The sequence below is a fragment of the Triticum aestivum genome, chromosome 2D (assembly GCF_018294505.1).
Source record: "Triticum aestivum cultivar Chinese Spring chromosome 2D, IWGSC CS RefSeq v2.1, whole genome shotgun sequence".
In the NCBI taxonomy this organism is placed as follows: domain Eukaryota; kingdom Viridiplantae; phylum Streptophyta; class Magnoliopsida; order Poales; family Poaceae; genus Triticum; species Triticum aestivum.
In genome coordinates, this window is record NC_057799.1 from 433,546,649 (window position 1) to 433,572,019 (window position 25,371).

The 25,371-nt window shown below is 47.2% G+C and overlaps 3 protein-coding genes across 6 annotated transcripts in view; 1 reads left to right on the top strand and 2 right to left on the bottom strand.

Moving 5' to 3' along the window:
- LOC123053656 (DNA-binding protein MNB1B) overlaps window positions 1-2,847 on the bottom strand; it is a 5,164-nt gene extending 2,317 nt beyond the window's left edge. The window contains exons 1-7 of the mRNA XM_044477169.1: window positions 2,583-2,847; window positions 2,440-2,493; window positions 2,193-2,333; window positions 2,048-2,105; window positions 1,913-1,957; window positions 1,758-1,829; window positions 1,435-1,520 (exon numbers count right to left, since the gene is read on the bottom strand). Coding sequence (XP_044333104.1) covers window positions 1,467-1,520; window positions 1,758-1,829; window positions 1,913-1,957; window positions 2,048-2,105; window positions 2,193-2,333; window positions 2,440-2,493; window positions 2,583-2,644 — 486 coding nt within the window. The 5' untranslated portion in view covers window positions 2,645-2,847 and the 3' untranslated portion in view covers window positions 1,435-1,466. The remainder of the gene's footprint in view (window positions 1-1,434; window positions 1,521-1,757; window positions 1,830-1,912; window positions 1,958-2,047; window positions 2,106-2,192; window positions 2,334-2,439; window positions 2,494-2,582) is intronic.
- Window positions 2,848-4,939: 2,092 nt separating this feature from the next.
- On the top strand, window positions 4,940-8,184 carry LOC123053653 (protein FAR1-RELATED SEQUENCE 5). Of its 2 annotated transcripts, none has more exons than XM_044477163.1 (6): window positions 4,940-5,119; window positions 5,216-5,383; window positions 5,974-6,238; window positions 6,354-7,044; window positions 7,158-7,612; window positions 7,709-8,184. In XM_044477163.1, the coding sequence occupies exons 1-6, from the start codon at window positions 5,091-5,093 to the stop codon at window positions 8,090-8,092; spliced, it is 1,992 nt and encodes a 663-aa protein (XP_044333098.1). In that variant the 5' UTR covers window positions 4,940-5,090; the 3' UTR covers window positions 8,093-8,184. The 2 variants fall into 2 exon arrangements, with proteins under 2 accessions (XP_044333098.1, XP_044333099.1); XM_044477164.1 differs by having other exon boundaries at window positions 7,158-7,608; window positions 7,709-7,905.
- On the bottom strand, window positions 7,892-9,593 carry LOC123053655 (uncharacterized). 3 transcript variants are annotated; one of them, XM_044477165.1, is made up of 4 exons: window positions 9,400-9,593; window positions 8,484-9,310; window positions 8,223-8,370; window positions 7,892-8,119 (listed from the first exon to the last, which is right to left on the bottom strand). In XM_044477165.1, exons 2-4 carry the CDS (start codon window positions 9,237-9,239, stop codon window positions 8,073-8,075), a joined length of 951 nt encoding a protein of 316 aa, XP_044333100.1. In that variant the 5' UTR covers window positions 9,240-9,310; window positions 9,400-9,593; the 3' UTR covers window positions 7,892-8,072. The 3 variants fall into 3 exon arrangements, with proteins under 3 accessions (XP_044333100.1, XP_044333101.1, XP_044333102.1); XM_044477166.1 differs by having other exon boundaries at window positions 7,980-8,119; window positions 8,241-8,370; XM_044477167.1 differs by having other exon boundaries at window positions 7,986-8,119; window positions 8,247-8,370.
- Window positions 9,594-25,371: the final 15,778 nt, after the last annotated feature.

Consider the following 25,371-nt stretch of genomic DNA (forward strand, 5'->3'; position numbering starts at 1 on the left):
TCACCGACCGCGACAGCCGCGGTGTTCGGGCCCCTGCCCTGCCGGCGCTCCCTTCCATCCCGTTCGTCGACCCGCCCCGCGGCGGCGGGGGACAGCAGATCGCCGCCGCCGCGCGCGTCGTCCTCGCCGTCAACGCCGTGTCCTCCCTCGCCGCGACAGCCGCGGGCACCATCCTCGGCGGCGCCAGCACCACCCGTGACCCCGCCTTCCCCCAGGTCTCCGGCGACCTCCCGTGGGCGGAATCCTTCAACGCGGTCTCCAGCCAGCTCTCCGCCCTCGCCAAATCCGCCACCAGCAACGAGATCGACGCCGCGGACGAGGCCGTGGGCAAGCTCGCGGCGGCCCTCGACGGCGTCAGCGAGGGCGCCGCCCCGGAGGAGAAGACGGCGACCCGCGCGATGCCGACGGGGGAGAAGACCGAGGAGAGGGAGCGGATGGGGAAGCGGAACGGGTCGGAGAGCATGTGGAACGGCGACCCGCCGTCGCCGGCGCCGAGGTACACGAGCGCGCCGGGGAAGAACGGCTGGAGGCGCAGCACCTGGTAGTCGAGGAGGCGCTGGCACTCCGGGTACGCGGTGAGGAAGATCTGGAAGCCCCGGTCGAGCAGGTACCCGTCGACCTCGTCGGTGGCGACGCGGCCGCCGACGCGGTCTGAGGCCTCCAGGAGCGTGAACGGACGGAGAGGGAGGCCAGGTGGGTGGCCGCGGCGAGGCCCGCGAGCCCACCGCCGACGATGACGGCCTGCTTGCCGGCCTGGTTCACGTTCGCCGATGTCGCCGCGGCGGAGACGGCGAACCGGAGGGTGGCATGGCGGCGGGGCGTGGGAGGCGCGGGGACGAGGAGGCGGGCGGCGTGGACGCGCACGGGGACGAGAGTTTAGGGGGTTTTCTGTAAAAAAATTGCCACGTCGGCGCCTGACAGGTGGCCCCCGCCAGTCAGATACACCGTCAATACGTGTTTATACGCGGTTTAGACCTTTTTGCAAAAGTCTGGAGCAATGCTGGTACTGACACGTAAAAATTAGCAATCGTGGTACCTATCTGCATGTGATGCCTCAATTGTGGTACTTCTGCGCAATTAACTCTTGTGTCAGCACTCATTCTACTTCTATTGCTGACAATCATGTTCTCCTGTTTTTGGAACATATGATACCATCAGTGCCTCCACAGGTAATACTGAACTTTCAAGATAATCAAGTAATGTGGGCCTGACTTTGTATTAACACGCACATGAGAGGCTCGGAGAGTAGAAAGCAGGAGCGTATGGTATCTAACTCATAGCCATATCTATAAATCTAATAACTAGCTAGTTCAGAAATTAATCAAATCCATATAACAGACACCTTATAGAAAACAAAACAAGAGATGCATTACCTGCTAATTGAGTAACCAATCAAAAAGATACACAGATAGCAAAAAGAAAAATGTAAATCACCTATTCAAACACATCTTAGAGATCTTGGCTGTTCACATTTTCAGATTCATCATCTTGTCCGTCATCGCGAGCGTCAACTTCAGTGTCTACAAGAGAAAGAAATCTATAAAAAAATAAGCTGGATCAACAAGAAAGAAAAATAAATATGCAAACACAAACAGTTTAATTATCCTTTCAACGGAAGGTAAAGTAGATGAGATTATCTATTAGTGTTGGAAATAATATATGTGATGAAAGAGCATTATTATATCTGCAGAGGATGCTTAGCTTAGCAGGGTAAAGTCATCTAAAGATAGGTAAAACCGCTAGGCCTTTGTCCCAACCTTCTTGAACTCATATGCCTCGGCAATGAGTACTTTGTACACACGTGCAATGGCCACATAAGGGGCTTTGTCCTGCAACACAGATCCATCCATGTATGTATCATCAACAATAAATCAGCACGGCAAAAGTTACAGAAGATTAGAAGCTCGCTTACCGAATCGCTAAAGGATTTCCAGTTTTCAGCAGCTTTCCTTTTAATCTGAAAGTTTTCCACGAGAAACAAATTATCGATTCATCCACAAAACAATGGAAAGAAATCGGTAACCAGGCATTGAAGGATCGAACTGACAGCATCTACGGACGGCTTGTCATAGACGCCTTTGAAGTTGTCCATCCAGAAGTCGTTCCTTACAAAATAATGGTCAAATCAGCACCGTCCAGAAAAGCAAGAAACAGAACAACAATCTGAAAATGTGTGGAGGATCAAATCTCACTGGTAGGTGAACAGGGCGAACTGGGCGAGCTGTTCATCCAACGACTTCTCCGTTGCAATGCTCATCACCGCCAACCCGCGTGTAACATCGGAAAGGTCATGGGTCTTGGGCTTCTCCGCACCATTGCTCTTCACCGCCAACCTGCGTGGAACATCGAAAAGGTCATGGGTCGGCGCACCAAAATTAACCTCTATTGCATCACACAAATCGATTGGATTCTTACTTGCCCTTGGCCTTCTTCCCCTACCTGCACTTGGTCGAGGGCTTCCGCTCCTCCGCTCCATCTCTCTTCGCTGCCGACCTGCGTAAGAATCCAAGGTTATGGATCGACGCACCAAAACTAGGGATGTCTCTTGCATCACAGAAACAAGATTCAGATTTGATTCTTACTTGCTGTCGCCCTCGTACGTGGCGGCGGCGCCCGTGGATGCGGTCTGCTTGCAAGCAGTCATGTCTGAACAACAGGTGAGATCGGCGCCAGGCGAGGCCAGGAATCGAGCGCCCGAGTTGAGGAGTTCCGGGGAAAAGGAAACGAGGGAGACCAGAGGCGAGCTGCAGCTAGGGCATAAAAGAGATCGGGCCAAGCGCCTCTTTGTCCTTAGGTCAGGCAAATACTGGACTAAATACAGCCAAGGCCTTATGGCTCTCTCTGTCAGGAAAAAAGTAAACAAATTGCGGCCCGTTTTGACCTTCAGAGGCCTTATTACAATCTTGATAAAACTTTATCACACAGATGTACGTGCGGGCTGCTGGGCTGTAAATTTGGGATATCGGATTGTGCGCGCGGGCTGCTGCAGATGGACCGTCAGATTGGCCATCGTGTTTTTTGCATCTCGAAAACCTCTTCGTCGCTTCAGCACGTAAAAAAACTATTTTGACGCATTTTTTTACTTTTTCCATCTTACTTTAATTGGTTTTTCTTGCCCTCTGTGTCTGCTTATGTTATACGGAGTACTATATACGTGACGGAGTTCATATTTTCTCTCTCTGAATTGGAGATTACCCTCAGCCTCTGTATATTCATTTTATTAATTATTTACATAGACTTTACAAAGTAGTACATCAGGTAGTCTGAAGCCACCATCTTAGCAACAACTGTCGCTACTCCCATTCACTTGATGAAAGGATGCCGATAGTCCGAGTCCAATACCAAACAGACATCGCACCAAAGCCTAACGATTAAAGCCGGAGGCCCCAACCGAGTTACATACTGTGTTTCGGGTACAAACTGGTCCGACACATTCTTATGGGTCATCGCCGCCGTCTTCCACCAATCCATCCTCAGAGCAAAAACTAACGCACCGACCTCGTTAGACCTCTCTGCCATCGACGCCACCATGACACCAGACAGCCTCCTCCTCCTGCGCGAGTCGATCTCCGCGCATCGAACGCCGAGTCTCCACTGCGCCATGCCGCCAAGATCCCTGCCATCAATAAGTAAGATGGAACACCACTCCACCAAAGAAGCCTTCCATTGGTCCCTCGAGTATGTGTACATCTCCAAAAATGACGACCCTAAGGGGGAAACGACACCAGAGCGCCGCCGTCATCCGATCTACTGATTTAGGGTTTCTCCCGGAGTTAGCGGACAGAGGTACGGAGCTTCTTCACGGCGATGCCTTCTAGAAGGTAACAACAGAAAATTGTGCCACCATCGCCGGTCTTGGTAACAAGCCGAGAACGATGTTTTCACCCAAATCCGCTCGACGAACCTCCATCTCGCATCGTGCGCACAAACCGCCACCGATCTCCGCTGCCGCGGAGCGAGCAAGCCACTCTGGCCAGATCAAATCTGACGGAGGGCCAACGACGCCCGCAGCCGACCAATCCACCAAAGCCCTCCACGCCGCCGCCGCCGATCCGAGGTGTCGCAATGCCGCGGCCATCCGCCGCCGCTCGTCGCCGGGAGCGAGCCACCGCCGCGGAGGCTTGGATCCGGAGCACACTTCCGCTCACCCGGGTGCGCGCCACCCTCACGCGCGAGAAGGAGAGGCTCCTCCGCTACTGCCGTCAACCGCCCGGGCTTAGCCCGGCGGCTTCCTCCAGGCGGCGGAGGGGAGGGATGGGAGGGGGAGTGACCGGCGGCTTCCTCCAGCGACGGCAGAGGGGAGGGATGGGAAGGGGAATGACCGGCGGCAAAGGTTTGGGCTCCTCGGCCGCCCGCGCGGGGGCGGCGGAGAGGAGAGGAAGGGAGGAAGCAGCGGGCGGCGGCGGCGCTCTCACGCGACGGAGCTCATAATTTGCGCTTACGTCATACGCGACGGAATTCATAATCTGCGCTTATGACATAGGCGACGGAGTTCATATCTGAGCCGGAAGGCTAGCTTGTATATATATGGCGAAGAGTAGGGGGCACCAATCCAAGTCCAACACCCTTTCCTCGACGGTCGAAAGAAGACGGCGATGGCAGCGCTCGCCGCTCGCAAACATGCTCCGGTTGACCTGGCTCGGCTTCACCCTTGACGCCGCCTTCCGTGAACCAAGCATCTTGGGCGCGATGATACAGTGGCTCTTGCTTGGAGTGCGGATTTTCAGAGGCCGAGCCACAGGCAGGCCGGTATCGTGGACGTTGGTTTGGGCATTGGGATATGCAGCCCCGTCAGTGTGTGGCAGGCCTATGGAGTGAAATACAGCCCACGATACGGCTAGCGGATTGTAGGCATATTGTGTGCGGCCCATCAGAACTGACTGTGCCCCCGTGTCATTTGCTTGGACCAAGGTCAGGGCCCATGACCAGTCGTTCGAAACAGCACATGTGAGAGAATCTTCTCCAACACACCCCCTCGCACGCCGGGGCTGCGTTGGATAAACGAGAGCCACATAGCGGGTCGTCTCCCCCGTCCCAATCTGCATCAGTTCGTCGAACAGCGGCGGCCGTGCTGTTCTGTCGCCGGCCGGATGTCTACCAATGGCGTTGAGGTTAACAGGTACGTTTTGTTCCCCTCTCCGGCAAACAGCCATTTGTAGAAACTGGCATTGATTTTAGGTATTCCTGACTGATTTGCGGCTCCGTCGATTCACAGGATGTGTGCTGCGCCCGGGGCGATGAGCAGTTCTTTCTTCCCAGTGGAGTCACAGGATTCCATGAGCGTCCTAAACGGCGCTGTCTGTGCCGCCGGCTGTGCGCGGCCGCCTGTGGATGCAGGGGTGGGCAAGGTGTGCTCTGAAGCCACCAGCGGCTGGACGCGCAGGTCAGTGAAAATCAATCGCCTCTATTTCTTTTTTGTCTGTTGTTCTGCAATCTTAAATCTGGACCATTTCTACGTTCTTAGGCATAGAAACGTGCTGATTGGTGTATGCGTGGTATATTTTGTTGTTTGGGTTCACTAACGAGGCACATTATATTCGGATGTAGCGGCGAAGCAGTTTATTTCCATATTTGTTAGGTTCCCAGGCACGTAAAATTTTGGCAGTGAGCTATGGGGTTTACTGTTGCTGAAGTTCATGAAGCATTAGAATTTGATTCAGGCTGGTCTGGACGGGTTGTTTAGTTTGAGAGAGTCTGTACTGCTGATGTGTTCTCAATGCATTTTTCTAGGTTGGATTGCATAGTTGATTATATTTATGTGGATGCCAGTTGATTAGTCTACATGATGCCGGGAGCTGTTTTTGTTGATTTTTTAGAAACTGTGAACTGCCCGTGCCGGATATGATATGCATGTTTGTTAATGTGTGTCGTGTCCCGCCGGCTCTTTATATGACTATTAGTGTACTTTCAAAAATAACAAGGTACTCATTAATTGTTTCGTGTGTGTCGTCTCATCCTGAGATGCTTATGCAGGGTCAGGGTTGGAAAAGCTCCCGAGGAGAGGGAGATGAATCCGAACAGGATATCAGCTCTGGAATTGTCTGTCCGTGCTTATGCAGAGAAGAGGGATGGAACTGTTGTGTACCCAAGCATTGGGACAAGTTTTGACTCGTTGGATGAAGCTTATGAATTCTATAATCTGTATTCATGGGAGTGCGGGTTTGGTGTTAGACTTGCCAAGAGCAGATTGAATGTTGAAAGGAAGAGATGCATGCAAGAGATTGTGTGTGCTTGTGCGGTATGTTAATTGAACAACTGGCAAATTTATTCGCATCCTAAGCTGTCTGATTTGTTCTGTCATTGTGTATCTTGTGCGACTGACGGCATTTCTTCTTGTCGTTTTATCTTTGCAGGGGAAACCGTTGAGGGAAAACAGCCGCTCGACCAGGTGCGGATGCAATGCCATGATTAGGCTGCTGCGGTCGAACGACAAGGGCTGGTATATAGCAGAACACAAGGATGATCATAACCACCCGTTGTCGTTGACCTGTGGCCAGAAAATGCATTGGAAGTCGCATAAGCATATAGACAGATACACAAAAGATCTAGTGAAACAGCTGAGAGACAACAATGTGGGGCTGGGGAAAGTGTTCAACATTGTTGGAAGTTTTTTCGGGACAGCGGATAAAGTGCCATTTACCAAGAGGTCTTTGAAGACTCTGTGCCGAAAGTTGAATAGAGAACAGTCTGACATGGATGCAGTCAAGAGGATGGCGGTTCTAGCTGAAATGAAAGCTAACGATCCTGACTTCAATTACACGGTGCAAGTGGATGGGGAGAGCAGGGTAAAGACACTAATGTGGGTAACAAGCAGAGGTTTTGACCAGTACAGGTGTTTCGGAGATGCAATCACATTTGATACAACTTACCGTACTAATCTTTATGACATGCCGTTTGGGTTGTTTGTTGGTGTAAACAACCACTTCCAAAGCATAATTTTTGGTGGTGCCATGATGAGGGATGAGAAGGAGGACACGTTCAAGTGGATTTTTAAAGAGTTCATCCGTATGGTGGGCGGGAAACACCCACAAACAATCATAACTGGTTAGTATCCCTCTCGAGCTCTGTTTTTTGCCACTGGATACATGCAGCTGTTTCTGTTGTACAGATAGTAGAGTTCTAACCAACTGATTGTGGGTTCGACTGTAACAATGCAGATCAAGCACGTGCGATGGAGCTGGCTATCGAGGCTAAATTACCAAACACAGTACACCATTGGTGCAAGTGGCATGTTCTGAAGAAAGCAAAGGAGTCGATGGGTGTGTTGTGGAGCAAGAACAGTGACTTTAAGATGGAGTTCCACAAGCTAGTCCATCACATGATCACAGAGGAAGAATTTGAAGCTGGTTGGCAGCAGATGCTGGAAAGGTACTCCCTGAAGAAGCATCCATTCTTGACGCAGATATATGAGGTGCGCCATAAGTGGGCAAAGCATTTTAGAGGAGTGTTTTGTGCGAAAATGACTAGCACACAACGGAGTGAGAGTGCAAATCACATGTTGAAAGGTTACATGCCGCCAGGGTGTCCTATGCACCTGTTTTTGAAACAATTTGAGAAACTCCAATTTGACAGGGAGTCGGAGCAGAGCTTCCAGGAGAAGAGAACATTGTTGGTAATTGTTCCCTTTGCAGATGCTACAGATTATGTGCATTCTGTCTCATGATAAAGATTTTGCCAATTACTAATATGTGGTGTGTTTGTTTTGCAGAGTGGTGTGTCGCTTAGAAATAACCTGCCACTAGAGAGGCATGCTAGCAAGGTGTACACGAGAGCTATGTTTGAGAAGTTCGGTGAAGAGCTGTATAAGTGTGGTGCACATGTATTGGATGAGATTGTACCAAGGAAGGTTTACAGATCAACACATGTAGATGCTGCAGCAAGAGAGAAATGGAGTAAGGTTGAGTTCACAATCGAAGTGGATGATGAAGAGAGTTTTTTCAGTTGTGAATGCGGCATGTTTGAACACGCTGGGACCAGTTTTGGCATAACTACTTCGCAACATCGGCGTGCATGTGGCGTTTCCCCTCTTGGGAGCCGGTGCCGGCTTTGCTGGCTTTGCTGTGGGACATTCCTTAGAAGGGAAGCCAATTAGATTGCTCACTGGCAGCTCGGTCCGTACCTGTTGAGTTGCGAATATGGTCATTGCATGTCATGAATGAAAATGATTGCATTTCCAATAAGTAATCTATTTTAGCACTTGGGGGGGGGGGGGACCATTGCACCATGGAAGGAAACTTCACCCGCACCAACATTGACTGTAATTTTTTCCACCATCTTCTTCATCGCATCATAGTTGTACAGACCTATCCGCGGTGTTACACCTCGCAACATGTTTAGAACGCCTGGATCAAGACTATCTAGTACGAAAAGCTGTGATACAAAGCCCATTAGCCAAAACAAATGATCATATGAATCTGAATAACATCAAAAAGTACGGAAAAAACATTATTCATGAAGATCAAGAAAAACAGAGTGAAAAATACCTGCAGGAACAGATGACAGCCAACTATGTGGACAGTTGGGTTTCTCTTGGACACAGCTGCTTTGAACTTCCTCACAGCTTGGAACAGATGCTTCAGTACATATCCTCCCCAATTCCAATCCTTTATCTTGCTGATATCATTCAGTGCAGCCCAAAAGTCTATCGATATATAATCGTGCTTAGCAGTAGGAGCAAGTACATGACCGACTACAAAAATAACAAATGCAATCTTGAAACAGTCCTTCTCTATCTGTGTGGATGATTCTGTGATGGCTCGATTTAAGTACGCCTCAGCCGCTTTAAGACTGTGCGTGCCTTTTTCGCTAAATGATGCAGCCACACGCGTGTACTCAATACATGCTTCTGACGGCTCCACGCCTTCACCTTCTATGACTGTATTGCCACATGGGATGCCAAAAACATAATTAAAGTGTCGGTCACGTAATTCAAGCACACCTTGGCCCTCTAAATTTATTATGCTGGAATCTACATCAACCCTATCCATTAGGTAAGCGATGTACTTAAGGCTGGTCTTCTGCCATGATTTGAGCTCTAGCATTCCATCGAATCCGGTTTCCTTGATTAACTGTCGCTTAAAATCACTAAACTGGCCTATGACCGAACCAACTTTGAGCAAAGAAAGCTTGCGCGTAAAGCACGGCGTGCCTGGCAAACCTGATGAACCACCGGATCCATCACAGTCGCTATTCCAATCTTCAGGTGACTGCTCACTGTTCTCTACTCGATTGATAACCATAGCTGCTTGAATCCCACTAAATAAATCGGAAATCTTCACCCTCCAAAACTAAGGCCCCTTGAATAGAAATCCTATATGATGAGAGCAAGATCTAAGAACAGTGAGGAGCGAGCATTACAACCGAACATGTAAATGCTGGAGGTGCGGTCGTGGTGAGTACCTCTTGCTTACTCAGGCTGTTACCCCGGCTGACTGACGGAGGAGGGTAAGCCTCGCCGCCGTCGACCAGCTCCACGGCGAGGGGGCTGTTCGTCCGCCTTTGCTCCGTCTGGTGGATTCTCCTTGGGCGGCGAAGAACAGAGACACAGGTCTGCCTTGACTCTGCCTGAGGTGGGTGGGGCGAGGTAGATGACAGGGAGGAGGGGTGAAAGGGCGTAGTAAATTGTGTAGTAAATTGTGTGACAGGACGTCTCGGGGGAAAGCGACCCGGCCTGGACGGATGGGTGCTGTTCCACAAAACCTGCACCTCGCGTTTATCCGTCTCGCTAATTGAGTTATTTGGGTTAAAGTAAACATATCAGCGTGATGCCGATCATTTTTCTGTGTGCATAAAAAACACTGATCTGGTAAATGATGCTGACTATAAATTAATCCTGACTACGACAAGCCTTGCAAAACTTGTTCCACTTTATCTAACTTGATACGCACATGAAAAATATCGTGCCATGATGGCAGGTAATTTTTGTGAATACGTAATTATATGGTAATCTAATACTGCCAATGTGTCAAACAACATCAATTAACCTGGGAAAAAATGTGGGCGAACCTGAACGTTTGCTGGACGGCAGTGGTCCACGTCCTCACTTGCTAAGCCTGTGGTAGTCCATGACCAACGCTTGCATGCACGGCATGCATGTCTCCACGGCCCGAACAAGTTCCAAACGGAGGCCGCCCATCAAGTACATGCCAGCTTTTCCGTCAGAGGGCTAGGGCCCTTTTCCATGTGCGTGGGCCATGTCTAGGTCAATACGGGCCAAAAAAAACAAATACGTGGTGTATACAATGGCCGCGCGGATCCATATGGCAAAGTGACGGCCACAGATAGCGGCCTGCCTGCAGCGCGGCCGCTATTGGCATTTTTCGCTCTTGCTTGGCCTTTCCCTCGCTTACGTTCGGCCAAGCAAGAATTTAACGGTGGTCCTGCTCCAGTGGTTCTGGCTCGGCGTCGCCCTCGCCCTCTTCCTCCTTGGGCCAAACAAGAAGGCGTTGATGCCCGAGTGGCTCTGGCTCGGCCTTGGCCTCGGCTTCGGCATTGCCCTCGGTCCGTTGAGCAAGAAGGCGACGATGGCAGCCCGGCTCCGCCGGATGCTTGGATGCGCCGCGCCAATCAGGGTAGCTCCTTGGCCGGACCTCCCGCCAGAGTTGTTGGGCCTTGTGCTCTTGCGCATGCCGTCGCGCGCCGATCGCGTCCGCGTCTGCGCTGTTTGCCGCTCGTGGCGCTCCGGCGCGCGGCTGCAGCCGCCGACCCCGCTGCTCCCCTGGTTCGCCCTACGCGAGGGCAACTTCCTCAGCCTCCCCGACGGTGCAGTTCATCGCATGCCTGTCCCCGACTGTGGCGACGTCCGCTACCGCGTGTCCACCGGCAGCATGCTTTTCCTGGTGGACCACGACGGCAGGTGCTCCCTCATGAGCCCTTCCTCCGGGAAGACAATCCCTCTACAGATCAACCCGGATCACCTGGAGCTCAGGTCTCACGTGGACATCCGCAAGGTGGTGGTGTCGGACGATCTGCACACTGTTGCCGTTCTAACCACAAGCAAGACGAACTCCAAGAACGTCACCGTTTATGCTCTTGGGCCGCAAGGGGCCACAGCCATGGAGTGGGCACCGCCCGTGAACAGCCTGGCCTTGGACATTGCACTCTTCCACGGGAAGCTCTACGTTCTCACCAGAGAACATTCCGGTCTGCTTCCGGAGCTCCATGTCCTGGAACCTAGAAACACCGGCATCAGGTCCGTCCAATGCATACAGAGAACGCATAGAGATGATGATAACGTAAAGCGCTTCTTCTTCTACCTTGTGGCGTCCGGAAATCGGCTGTTGATGGTGGGACGGATTGTTTATCCGCATCCCATCGATTCGGCCACGCCATCTCAGTGCTTCAAGGTCTTCCAGGCAGCTGACCTGAGCAGCGGCCACGGATGGTGGAGCAAGGCCAATACATTGATGGGGCATGCTCTGTTCGTCAGCCAAGGCTGCTCTCGCTCACTCGCTGTTGGCGGTCAGTCTGTCAGTGGCGTAGCTCAACAAGATTGCATCTACTTTATGAGCGAGCGGAGTGTGATCAGTAATATTGAGGAGGACTTTCTCAATTCCTGTGTGTACAACATCAGAGACCAGACAGTGGGGCGGCTGCCGTTGGAAACATTTGCACCGTCAGGTCCTAGTTGGGGGATTTGGTTTCCGACTTGGCTCTTTCCAGCTGAAGTTTGAGTTAGTTTGTGTTTTGGACGAGGGAATTTGGATTCTAATCTTTATAATTTAGTACAAGTTTTACAGTAGTTGGCATTTTTTGGAGCCGTTCGTTTGTCTCGATCTAACGGCGCATACATACGTAGTACTCGAAAGTACGCGGATGAAAGTACTCGAAAGTACTATTAGTCTAGGGGCATTTTAGTCCTAGGAAATATATGACAAGGTGGGGCCCTCTCGTCCAATGCAAAACCGCCGCCCCTCTCCTCCAATGCAAAACCGCCGCCCCTCTCGTCCAATGCAAAGCCGCCGCCGTGCTCCTTCCCCTCTTCCATCACCATTGCAACCGCGGCCATCTCCTAGCCTTCTCCTCCTTCTCGCGGCCGCAACTTTGCTCTTCTCATCTTCCACATCCACCCCCTCTTCCATCCACGCAAGATCCTCGATGGAGCAGCAGATCGAGCACATCGGCGGCGACGAGAACGCCGACTTCGTGGAGATCGCCGGCGGCGACCAGGTCAAGATGGCCAGGTTGACGGAGATCCGTTCTTGGTTTCACAACATATTGCAGATGAACTGGACGGCAATGGCCACTTTGAAGCAAATGACGAGGAGGGAGAGGGCAAAGCTTCCCCCCCACCCGCACAACCGATGCACAAGGTCGAGATCCTCCTCTGGGCGATGGAGCAGGCCGATTCGTCTAGCCCGTGGACCAGGCGTAGGTGGTGGGCGTTCAGATCCAGGGTAGAGCATCCACTGGATCAGGAACCCACGGTGCACGAGGTGCCGTTGCAGATTGTGGAGCCTCCAACCGAGTCGGAGATGACTCCGAAGCGCAAGAGGAGGAGGACAGTGGTCACGACATCGCTTCCCCGCCGTTCTCCACGCTTCCCTCGCCGCTCTCCTCGTCTGAACGGCGGCCGTAGCTATGTTTAGGGTATGATTGCTGAATTTCATTCATCATTACTTGCCACTTGCTTAATTTGATTCTCTGCAATATGTTCTTGCTACCTGTGTACTTGAATCCGTAGCCTCTGGATGGCAGCTTAGTTTGATCGACGAGGCTGTAATGAGTCTAGGCATATAGCATTGCTATGTTTACTTGCTACGTTTTGATGTGCTGGAGTTGTATCCATGATAGGAAATTTTGTCTGTCACCTCAAGAGTTGTGTTCAAATTACGTGATGCAATCTGTGTAAATTGAATTTGCAATATTTTGGCTGCAAGCAGTGCCTCCAGAAAAGTTCAGTACACAGTTTAGAGTGATAGACTCTGGGTTGACACTGAAATATTTCAATACTGCAAGTTTAGTAGATAGTTGTAGGCATTGAAATATTTCAGTACTGACAGGTTCACACTGAAATATTTGAGTAGTGCAATTGCAGTACACACGGGTACACACTGAAAAATTTCAGTAGTGCAATGCAATTTGAGTACACACGGGTAGACACTGAATATTTCAGTACTGCAGTTTCAGTACACGCACGCAACCCCAGAAATATTTCGGTGTAGCAGTTTCAGTACACGCGCGTAGCCACTGAAATATTTTGGTGGTGCTGTTTCAGTAGAAGCACGTAGCCTCTGAAATATTTCGGTGGTGCACTTTCAGTACATGCACGTACCCACTGAAATATTTCAGTGGTTCACTTTCAGTACACGCACGTACGAAATGAAATATTTCAGTGGTGCTGTTTCAGTACACGCATATAGCAACTGAAATATTTCAGTGGTGCTGTTTCAGTACACACACACGTAGCCACTGAAATATTTCAGTAATGCACTTTCAGTACAGAGATGTAGACACTGAAATATTTCAGTAGTGCCATGTCGGTGATCTTGCATCCAAATATTTAGGGCTTCCTAATGATTCAGCAAAAAAATAGACATAAGCAGTGAAATAATATGTTGGCTTACTCATGTTTTAGAGTGGTTGGGCTTTTTTAGAACCGTTCGTTGATGTCGATCTAACGGCAGACAAATACGAAGTACTGGGTAGTACTCCGATGCCATATCAATGTTGCTGATATGAATATGCATGTTTTCACCAAGTGTTTGCAGCATGCCTGATCAGTGAAGCAACACTGATGCGGCATGTCTGATCATTGCAGCAGCTAAATTCAAGCAAATCATACATCTAAGGAACCATAATGGCAAATTTAAGGGACAGAAATATAGATAGCAATATATATTACTACCATAGATAGCAGCATCCACACAGCACACTTGCTGATGCAGACACCTCGAAGTTCAGACCACTAGCATATTAGATATGTTTACACATGACAGTACTACACTTAGATAAAGTTCAGACTACATTAGCACTAAAAGTTTCCACCATCAGAATACCACATAAAGTTCACCAAAAGAACTGAGGCTTCCTCCATCATACGACAACCAGGGTCTAGGGCAACTACATGTTAGGGTTTTTAGGACCTTGTGGAGGGCAGAATGCTGAGCACTGATCTTGTGGTCATGACTGCTGATGGATGTAGCCCGACAATGCTCCATCAGATGCTCCTGCAACCCAGACCTGGGCTTGGGCTTGCTGCAGTAGGGGCACCTGTACTTGTCCTTCCTCCAGTTGTAGTACATGGCAGATCCTTGGGCCCTGATCTTCTGCACCTCCTTCTCTTCAAAGGACTCGACGTTCCCCTCGTCCACATCATCTCCAGATTCATACTGCACACATTAATGACTGACATTAATACATTATGCATTCAAAAAACTATAAACACGTAATACTAACTCAATGCACAAATAACATTTCAACTAGGCCTTACCTCGTACGGCTCATCTTCATCAGAGTCATATGGGTAGAACCCAGTCTTTTCCCACTTCCTCTTGTTGCCCACAAGATCCTCCTCCTCCTGCTATATTGTCAAACAAGCACATCAATTACAATGAATTGAATTGCAGTTAACAGAATGTCATTACAAACAAAATTGTGAATGTGAACCACATTGGTATGTTGCAAGTGACCAAATGCTTTCCTTATAAATACAGAATCTAAGCAATCAATCAAAAGACAAATGATTTCCTTCATAAATGCTAATGAAAATGCAAGCTGGATTATTGACATTCCCTGAATTTACCCAACACTTTTCTTTGAGGGAATTCCCCCCCACACTACTTAATGGAAACATATAGTATATTTTGTTGCTAGGATCCTGCCTTGGAATGTTTACTTCACACTTTACATATAGTATATACTAATTACAGAAGCCAACTACAAATTTCAATATGCACAGATTACTGTTTTTGGGATAATGCAGCAAAGCTCCTACACATATTAACATAATGCAGTAGTTAATTAGGTACAACTTCAACTATAAATGCATACATCTCCAACAAACATCTAAAATTTCATTACTTACCAAAACAACAACAAATTATACTATAGATGAATCTTGTATCATCTAAATCAATTCATTGGCACATCAAAATTAATGCATTCCAAATCAAATATGTTTCCATCCAGTATCATTGAACCATAGATCAAATCAAATAATCATAAATGTCAGCAGCATTGAACTACAGATCTAATAATCATATGACATCTATCTGACCTTAAATTCCCCCTTAAATAAGCTATTCAACCTCATACTAATTAAAATCTAACAAGCAAAAATTCAACTACTAATCTAATAAGCATCTGAAAAAACCCCAAGATGCTTTTATCTCTGAAGCAACGGCATTGCAGAGGATGTTCAATGCTGTCAATATGTCTGAAGCAACAACAAAATTCCACAACTAACCCAAACTAAATAAGCATAGACTGCCCCTTCCCCTCGACCACGCTTCCCCTCTCCTTCAGAAGCCCCAATCCAGCACAATAAAATCCAGCCCTTGAGAAGCTCTTTTGGATTAACATGACAACACCCAGTACATGAGCACATCCTTCACTATATTTACAACCAAACTAATGCACCATCTAATCACCTCAGGTAGACAATTTCCAAATCAAAAGGCCATGCACAAATCTAACCAAACAAAGTTCTGGCCACAAACACTACAATCTAAAAACTACCAACTAAAAGTGATAAGCAGATACCTTCTGCTCCGCCTCCTCCTCGCCGGAGCCGGCCTCCACCTTCTCCACCTCGTGCGCCTAGCCACAGCCCGCCCCCACCTTCTGCGCCTCAACAGAGCCCGCCTCCACCTTCTGCGCCTCGCCGGAGATCGCCAGAGCGGGCGCATCTGGCTGGACCGCGCTGCTGCGGCCCGGCCCCGCCTTCTCCAGATCTCCAGCGGAGGGAGCACCGCGCTGGACGCCGGCACGCCCCCTCACAAAGGTGCCCGCAGCGACCTGCCGCGCCTGCTCCACCAGATCTGCGCCCCAATCGGGGCGCTCGCCTCCTGCGTCCGCCATGGCGATGGAGAGGATGCGGTGAGGGAGACGAGGAGGTTGGAGAGGAGAGGGTTTTGGGGAGTGGGGAGTGGAGAGAGGGAGACGATGCGGCGGGGGGAAATGGTGGGCGATGCGGCCGGAGGTGGTTGCCGTCCACATTTATATGATGGGACAGTTTTGGCAACTACCCGTGACACGTGCTGCCCCACGCGCGGGCGGCTTCACGCGTGCACGAAAGGCCGCCGTATACAAACAAATACATATACGGCCGGGCATACGATCCTATATGACGACCAACACGCCCGAAACCAAGGAAGCGTGCACCCGCCGTCCCTCGTGCGCCCTTAAGGCCAGCCCATGTGAGGGGCGGGAAGCCCCTTTCGTTTTTCCTTTTTATTTTTTTCTGTTTTCTATTTTTCCTTTTGAAAGTAATTCAGGATTTCTACAAAGTTGCAAATTGCGAAAAAATGTTCGCATTCCAAAGTTCTTCATGGCTTGAAAAAATGTCCAGGACATGATAAATCTCACAGATTCAAAAAATGTTCGTGATTTCAGAAAGTGTTCATATGTTAAAAAAATGTTCATGAATTTTTAGTAAATGTTCAAAATATTTTGAAAAATGTATGAATTTTTCAAAAATGTTCATGAATTCGTAAAAGATATTAGGAAATTTTAAAAATGTTCACAATTTCAAAAATATATTTCTAAATTTGGAAAATTTTCCTGATTTCAAGAACAGTTCATCGTTTAAAAAATTGTTCCTGAATTCAAAATATGTTTATGTTTTTCTTAAGAAAGCGTGAATTTTAAAAAATTTCGCAATTTCTTAATAATACGAATATTTTTTGAAGTTGATGAAAAAATATAATTCATGAACATTTTTTAAACGATGTATGTAAAATTCTTCGGAAGCTTCAGCAAACATATATAACAGTTACCATGTAACACAGTGGAATAATCATAGGTAGTAGAGCATTAGTTACCAGTTAATAATAGTTGCAATCCATCACAAGCAATAGTACCTAGATATGAGTAGACATAGGTACGGTAATACACGACAAGTACTTGCAAACAAGAGCTAACATAATAAGTTCATTTCACATTGATACATGGCCCACCCCAGTTCTAAATGAGGTGGATGGTGATCATCATCCTCAAGTCATGGCGACGGGTGTCCGCAACACTGAGTAGGATGGCCTGTCCTACCCGAAGATTCTTGGCACGAAGGAACTTCTTCCACCCTGCCCTGCTCAAGACAGTGCGACCGTCCGTGTCCACTGCATAGGCACAGCTGGTGATGGAGCCCGTTCTGGTAAGGCGTAGTCCAGCAGCCATGCCTTCTTCGTCCGGGTCGATGCCACAGCTATCAAGTAACCTCTTAGGTAATTTCTGAAAACAGTTGACATGATATATGATCATGTCACGTGCAATTATCAACAAAGCATACACTTCAAGACACATATATCATTGGATTCAACACTGAGCATATATATCATCACATCACTACACTATACGCCAAGCATCAAATTACTACAGTAATTAGGCATATCATTAGATTACTGCGTACACTAAGCATATCATCGCATATGACTACACTACATGCATGTCATAAAATTCTTCACTAAATGAATTCTAAACTAGGCCTCTCATCACAGTACTACAACATGCATATCATATGAACTACTACACTAACTAAGCATGCATATCATGTAATTACCACACTAAGTAACGTACCATGATATGCCGTTTAACATTCGTCCTTGTGAGGCGGGTCACGAATGGCTTCCCTAGGTAGTCTTCACGTAGCGGAAGCATGTCCCAGAGGTTGCCGATTTCCTCGTCGCCCAGTCTGAGTCCTTGGGCATACAGGTATTCAACAAGTGGGTTCTCATCATCATCTGAATCGTCATCATCTGAATTAGCACCATCTTCCTCCTCATGAACTTCATCCTCACTATCCGGAATCAAATTTAGATAGATAACAGAAATCCTGGGCCTATCTGTTCTGAAGGAGAACCTGATCAATTCACCCCCACTAAGACGCATGCGGGTGATGAAACGATCCCAATCATCTCCTCCTATCTGGGTTATCTTTCGCCCCTTCTCGACCTGCATAGTGTATGGGCCCCCAAGAGCGTCGAAGGTCACGGTGTCTCCGATGAGCTCATTGAATGCCAATCTCACATTGCATGGTACGATCTGTGTAAGATAAAAACAAATAACAGACACAATACATTAGTGGAAATAGCAAAAAAAAGAATGTACTGTCAGAAGGTTCATATAAATTGTTACCGCTGCAACAACAAAAGAAGGCTGGAAGTAGATGCCGAACAGCGTGGCAGTAGAAAGGCTGGTCCGGCACCGTGAGTTGCAGCGTCCACATGGTGCTTCCTCCATTCTACACAGAACATGTTCAACTCTAAGTTGAATTGTACATAGTACAATACAAAGATCATACATATAATAAATCATAGTGATAACCTATACTGGCAATGGCCAATCAATCTATTTACTATCATCTACGTAATAAAGCAATGCCAATGACAATGGCAATGCCCGTCTCATCTAAACCTGGGAATAGTTCGGCATCCAAACTAAAACCAGTCCAATCCACGGCACACATCAAAACCAAACCAATCCAGATATTTTCATTTAGAATCTAGACCAAACCGAACTATACATGCTCGTCATCCAACCCAGTCCAAACCGTTTTCAACTTTTGGATTGAATCCAAAGGTTCAAACCATAGAAACCAAATCAAGATCCAATCCAAAAACTAAGTTTCAGTCCAAACCAATCGGCTCAGATCCGCCTCCGTAGGGAGACGCGGTTGGGGAAGGGAAGAAGAGGGGAGATCTCACGTACTTGCCAGAGTTGGCGGCGGCCGCGCACCGGCAGCGAAGAGAGGGGTCGTCGGGAGATGGCGGCGGCGGCGGCGCTGGTCGAGAAGGGGAGAAAGAAAGATGTGGAGTGGTCGAGACAGGGAGAAAGAAAAATGTGGTACATGTGGTGGCGCGGTTGTGTGGATGACAAGGGGACCCACTTGTGAGACCGATAGCAATTGATGGCAAACCGCAGGAGGTGCACGACCGCGTGCATTTGTGAGACCGATAGTACTCTGTTTTTTGCTCTCTTTTTTTCATGTCAGAAGTGTTTTAAGCATTTTATCGTTGCAGGCCCGTGGGTGGTTACAGAATGGAACACGAACAGCACGAGCCCCACGACCCCCACGATCACGATAACGACGAGCGCCTCCCTCACGCGACGAACCGCCTCCCCCAGAACTCAAAAAGGCACCTTCTCCTCCATTCCTCCCTCATTATGCGAACCACGTCCATCTACTCTACAAACTGCAACCACCGTCTCTGTCTCAAAACCGCCGTCGCTGGAGAAGGGCAATGGCGGATGAGCCGTCTACCAAGCGTCACTGTGGCGAGACGTCCGACCAGAGCATCAAGGAAGAGCAGAGCATCAACGAAGACGACGTTCAGGTCCCCGGTGAGAAGCGCGACTACACCACCAAACTTGAGAAGGTGGAACTCCACGGCAAAGAGACGCTGGAGGTCGTCTGCACCAGCAATCCAGACACTGCCGACGAAATGCTCACCAGGCTCTTCATGAAAGCCGTCGGCAGGTATCCTAGATTCGTCGGCGTTGATGTGGAGTATACCAGGGATGACGAACCTCCGCAGTACGCAGCAGTTCTGCAGTTATGCGTGGATGAACTCTGCCTGGTCTACCACATCGCTGCGGCCACAAAATGGTGATCCATCCTACTCATATACCCTAGTTTCTCAACTACATCTACTAGTGTAGATTGTGAAGTGCACGCACTAGTGTGGTTTCTCAAGTACATGGACTGGCATAGATTTTTACCCTGATGCACTGGATTAGTATCTTAAAATCTTGCACCAGATTAATCACCAAACTTGATATACTGGTGTAGTTTCTGATCTTGATGCATTAGTGTTGTGTCTACCGCCTGTGGATGCATTAGTGTTATTTTCTGAAGTTGATGCACTGGACTAGATGTATTAGTGTTGTGTCTACTAGTGTAGTTTCTGATATTGATGCATTAGTGTCGTGTCTACCGGTGTGGATGCACTGGACTAGATGTATTAAAAGTTGTTTCTGAAGTTGATGTAGTGAAGTAGTTTGCTGTAGTGTTATTTTCAACTGTATGATCCAAAAAGAGAAATAACATCATGTACTTCATGCATTCATCTTCAAAATTACTACTAATCTTCAATATGTCTCTCCCCTTGAAGGCCCAAGCGCCTCAAGAGCTTCATCCAGGAGAAGAAGTTGTTCACCTTTGCCGGTTTCAGCATTCATAATGACAAAGAGATGCTGAAGATGTCTGGTTTGGAGATCAATCCCGAAAAGTACATCGACATTCGGAAAAACTATAGAGTTCCATATGCCGGCAGAAAGAAGCAGTACGACTCCTTGGCTGATGTTGCAGCCAGCGTCATCCACCCATTTTACCAAAACATGAAGAAGAAGATCAACAGGACCGAAGACCATAAACTGTGGGGGATCAGCCCGCTGCCAGACTACCTCATCGAGTACGCAGCGAAGGATGCGTACGCCACCTACAAGGCTTGGAAGATAATAGACAACATCAAATCAGGTGTGGAAATTTCAGAAGCACAGGAGGCTGACCCCTACTACCACTGCCACTACGCGGCATGAAGAGAGATCAAAGTCTGCCTTCAAGTTGCTAGCGCAGTGTCCTTTTATGATATCTATGTTTCTTTGTTGTTCGATGTGTCTGAACTTATGTCCTATGGTGTGTCTGAACTTATGTTGTGCGGTGGTTGATCTGCCGTTTATCTTAAGAGTTTGCTGCTACTCTGGTTTAGTGTTCCAAGTTGTTAATACTATTTTCGTGATGCATGATAAGCCTTGTACAATGCTTGATGCGTACGGTGGTGCTTAGAAAAATAAACAGGGTTTTTCTGAAGCACTGGTGCCTATTTCTACAGGAGAGACGCCTAGTTATGCGTCTACCCTGTACAAATAAGCACCTGTGCTTAAGAAAAGCCTGGTTTATGACTATGGTAGTTATAGCTTGGCATGATTATGTTTAGTGTATAACTCAGCATGATTATAGCTTCACAAAATTAAACCATGCAAATGATTGCCGATTCCACCTATTGCCAAATCAAGCTTTGTACTGATGATGCATTAGATATTGCTATAAGTAGAGGATGCTCATGATTGCCAAAAGTACCTATTTCCACTTTCTGATAAGAACTAAACGTGTATGAAATGATGCTAAAAGTAGAGCATGAGCATGAGCATTTATCAATTGATGATCAATTGATGCAACCTATTTGTGTTTGAATGGGCTCAATAAAGCTGGTGCTGGTTTATGCTCTCTGCGTGACCGTGATGGAAACGAAGACACTTGGTTGGCTATGGTCTTGCTGTCAAATTTAAGTTTCAGTTCTTTAAGACTCTTTGTTTTTGCTGCTTCCTCGGGATTGACTAGCTTTCTCGGGCGTCCACGTGCTCTCTTCCTTTTTGGGGAGTTGGGTGCACCACTATTGGGGGAGTTGGGTGCACCGGTATCCTTCTGGGAGTTGGATGTGCCGGGTTCGTTGGAACCATCAGGATTGTTTACTAATTGCACGTCGTCTTCTGAACCATCAGGTAGAACTGCTTGCTGGGCATCGTACACCTCCTTCTGTATAAGAGAGAGTGCTGCGTTAGTTCTAATCATGAGACTTATGAAATAAATGATATATTCTTGATGTAGCACTAACCGTTATGGGGAACTTATATGATTCGAGACGAAGCGCATTGCAATTTGAATGCAGTAAGGCTGTACATATTTTCCACCTAAAAATATCTATCCTTGCCTATATTTGATAACCGACACTTATGTCAGCATAGCTTTCAAGCTAAACAAAGTACAAATGTTAATTAGGCATTCAATTACCTGGTTGAAAATATCGGTCATTTCGTCCCCGTTCCATGACAACATGTACTGCAGTGTCCAAACCGCACAGGAAGTCCTGCGATGTTTAGTTAAAGATCAGTAATCTTATTCGTGTAGGCAAATAATAATTTATGAGGCCATGCCTACCCATCGGTCTATTGTGGTATGTTTTCATAGCGTTTTTTGGTCCATTCGGCAAAATTGATGTTCTTAGCTGGTGATATCAACCCATTCTTGACAGCTTCGTCGATGCAGAACTGAATCGAGTCCACCTAGGGTACGACGAGTTATACATAGGGTTACGGTACTTTGGGAGCTCATGTGCCATGCGGATCAAAAGAGGCAGCAAGAGAACACTTACAAGAGAATCTTCCTTGGTCTTGTCGCAATGATAATTCATGGAGTTCAGAGTCTGAATTTCTTTTTTGTCAAAATTAAACATCATTAGCATCCAATGGTTTTGGTGTACATTCAGTGGGACATGCACCTGCAGTAAAATTTGGGTTGGGTTGAGAACTGAAATTTGTCGTGTACAGTGTGTACATAAACTATGAAACTGAGGAAAACATGTACCTTTCGGCGCCCTACAAATTTTTCTGCTACACGAGCTAACCATGAGGCTGCACGTCCAACAGGAACCACCCCCTTCATTTGTAACAGCTTTTCGGTTTCTTCAGGGGATATGATTGAGGTAGTATCATTCTCAATTTGGCTAATGCGAGCATATGCCATAATAACCTGCCAAATTTTCAATCATACAGTAATAAGAAAGTTGTTGCAGTAATGATGTAGACTAGAGTATAATGGGCTTACATCACCATAAATGTATTCCTCGTCCAAATTTCGCTTCAGTTTTTCTGCTGTGAGGGTAATGTCTCCGATTCTAGCTATTTCAACAGGGTCGTATGTTCCGCGGATGTAAATGGCTGTCTCTATGTCCTCATCCGTGAACTTGTAATCATTACCAAAGACAGGCTTCATCGAAGTTAATTCTGGATTCTCATTGTTTTCCGTCACATGTCTTGCACTTGGTGTAGTCGAAGTCCCTGCCGTGAATTGGATAGCCCTAGGAGTTCCTGTCAGTGATGAATTGCACACATTGACTTTATCCTACAAAGAACAAAGGTAGTTCATCATTAGTTTGTTACTTTTAGATATTAACGTGTTGGGCCATAAAGATCACCTGCACGCCTCCTTTCTGTGACACTGATTGTCGGTTGCTTCTAAATTCGTATTTTAATTCCTGTAACAATGCAAACAATAATGAACATGAAGGAACATATTCATACAAAATACAAAATGCACAGTATGACATACATGTAGTTCCCTCCTTAAGTCTTTAATTTCGTCCTCGGCCTTCGACAACCTAGGATTAGTGCCAGTTTTAGTCTTCATGTCGATCAAGTCTTCAGCTAGCGTCTGGTATTTGACATCAAATCTGTGCTCAATTTCCATTAACTTCCTGCCTACCTTCTTTTCATGATCAGCTAAGCGTGCATTCATGGCTTCAACTACCATGTCAATCTGTGTAAACCAAATAAAACCCCGTTGATAACAATAGCTAAATGAATGAGGTTCCATGACACCTATTTGTGATATTGCAAAAACAAATAGTCTTTGGAGTACATACTTGCTGGCTACTAAATTGCTGTCCTTGTGATGGTGCTCGATACGAATCATGTTGATGCACATGTTCATCATTTTTTCTTGGAAAATTATTAGAATTCTCAGACGGTCGTTGAGGGGCACAAATTTCCATGACAGCCTTTTTTTATAAAATATAATGAACCATTAGTACCAAATAAAAAGTCGGATATAGAAAGTTCAATTGTAGATAGGTACCAGCCCGTTATGAAGACCTCCTTTGTCGTAAGCATCGCTTCTTAAAGTAGCCGTCGTTTCGTCCCATCGTGCGATCAATGGTGGGGGTCTAGAAGCATACATCAATCGGCCACTACGCACGTGCTCCCAGTACCAATACTACACAATAAATTAGTTCATCACCATACAGATATGCAACTGAACAATAATTAAAGGACATTAAGTAGTGATCTAGCACTAACCTGGAGCAGAATTAGATTTCCTTGTAGATTTACGTGATCTCGAGTTCTAAACTTGTGAACGGACTTGAAGAAGTGATTAAGTGTGAAACATCCCCAGTTAAATTTCCGAAGGTTTTGAAGATCTGTAACAAGGTTGAGATATTGCGAGTCCACATACTGTTGTGCTGTTGGTGCTAGTACAGTACCAATTGCGTACAGAATGAACCGTCTCAGGAAATCGCCGTCTGGGGCTTTGGAAGCTCGGATCGCCGTTTCAAGGTCAGAAATCAAAATTTGCCCATTGTTTGCATAGGCGGTAAACAATTCTGTGTCGGTTTGCATTTCCAGATGTGGCTCTATATCCTCCCCTTCTATCGGAATGCCAAATATACACTGCACGTCCTCTTTTGTTATAGGAATTGGCGTTTTTCCGATGGTAATGGACTGGGTGTCCATATCTATGCTCTTGGCTAGTCTAACCAACATTATGCGCCGTAGAGTCACTTCATGCATCTGGGTTAGACCGCCAAGACTGGTTTCTGATATGATGTACTTTTTGTGGTCTGGTGACAACAGTTTCATGGTTTTTCCGAACCTTGTCTGTGAGCATACTAACTTCATATGACCATGCTTTTCGCCGAGTTCCTGTTACATGCCATTAAATTATACTGAGTACACATGAATTATGTGTACGAAACGATTGTACACAAACAGTCAATTACTTACCGCATCGGTAATTTCGGAGATGGGCTTTTCTCCATTATGAAGGTTCGTATCTGAAACTGACATTGCTGGCTCCTATGCAATGATAAAATCCGGCTCAATTAATCTGAACAAAATTGGAAAATGTATAACAAAATTAGCAGCGAATTAATTTTAACAAAATTAACTGGGTCATTTAACATATGATCCACTTATGGGTTTAAGCAGAGAACCTATTTGGGTGCAAAACCTATGAGGGTTCAACTACTAAAGGAGCGGCCGACAACGATTATAAAGAGTTACGATCAGGTAATACCTTCTCTCGGAGACGGTGCCGCCGAGTAGATGGCGGCGGTTAGTGCGTCGCAAACTATAAGTGCCGGTATAGCGCGGTCGACGGCGCAAAGGAAAAACGGCGCATTCACGCGAGGAGGAGGCGGCGAGAAGAACACTGACGTCCGACCCCTCAGATCACGTTGGCGGTGGGCGGCGAGTGGTGGCCGTCGACTCCTGTATTCCGTGGGCAACCGACGTCTCCGATCTGATCTTGCAGCGGTCGTGGGAGGTGCGGACGGCCCGGGTGGTTAGAATGCGGAGCTGTAATCGCGGGATTTAGGGAGGGGTGGGCCGCGTGAGTTATGTGAGATTTGGATAAATGATATAAAAAAATAAGAAAATCTT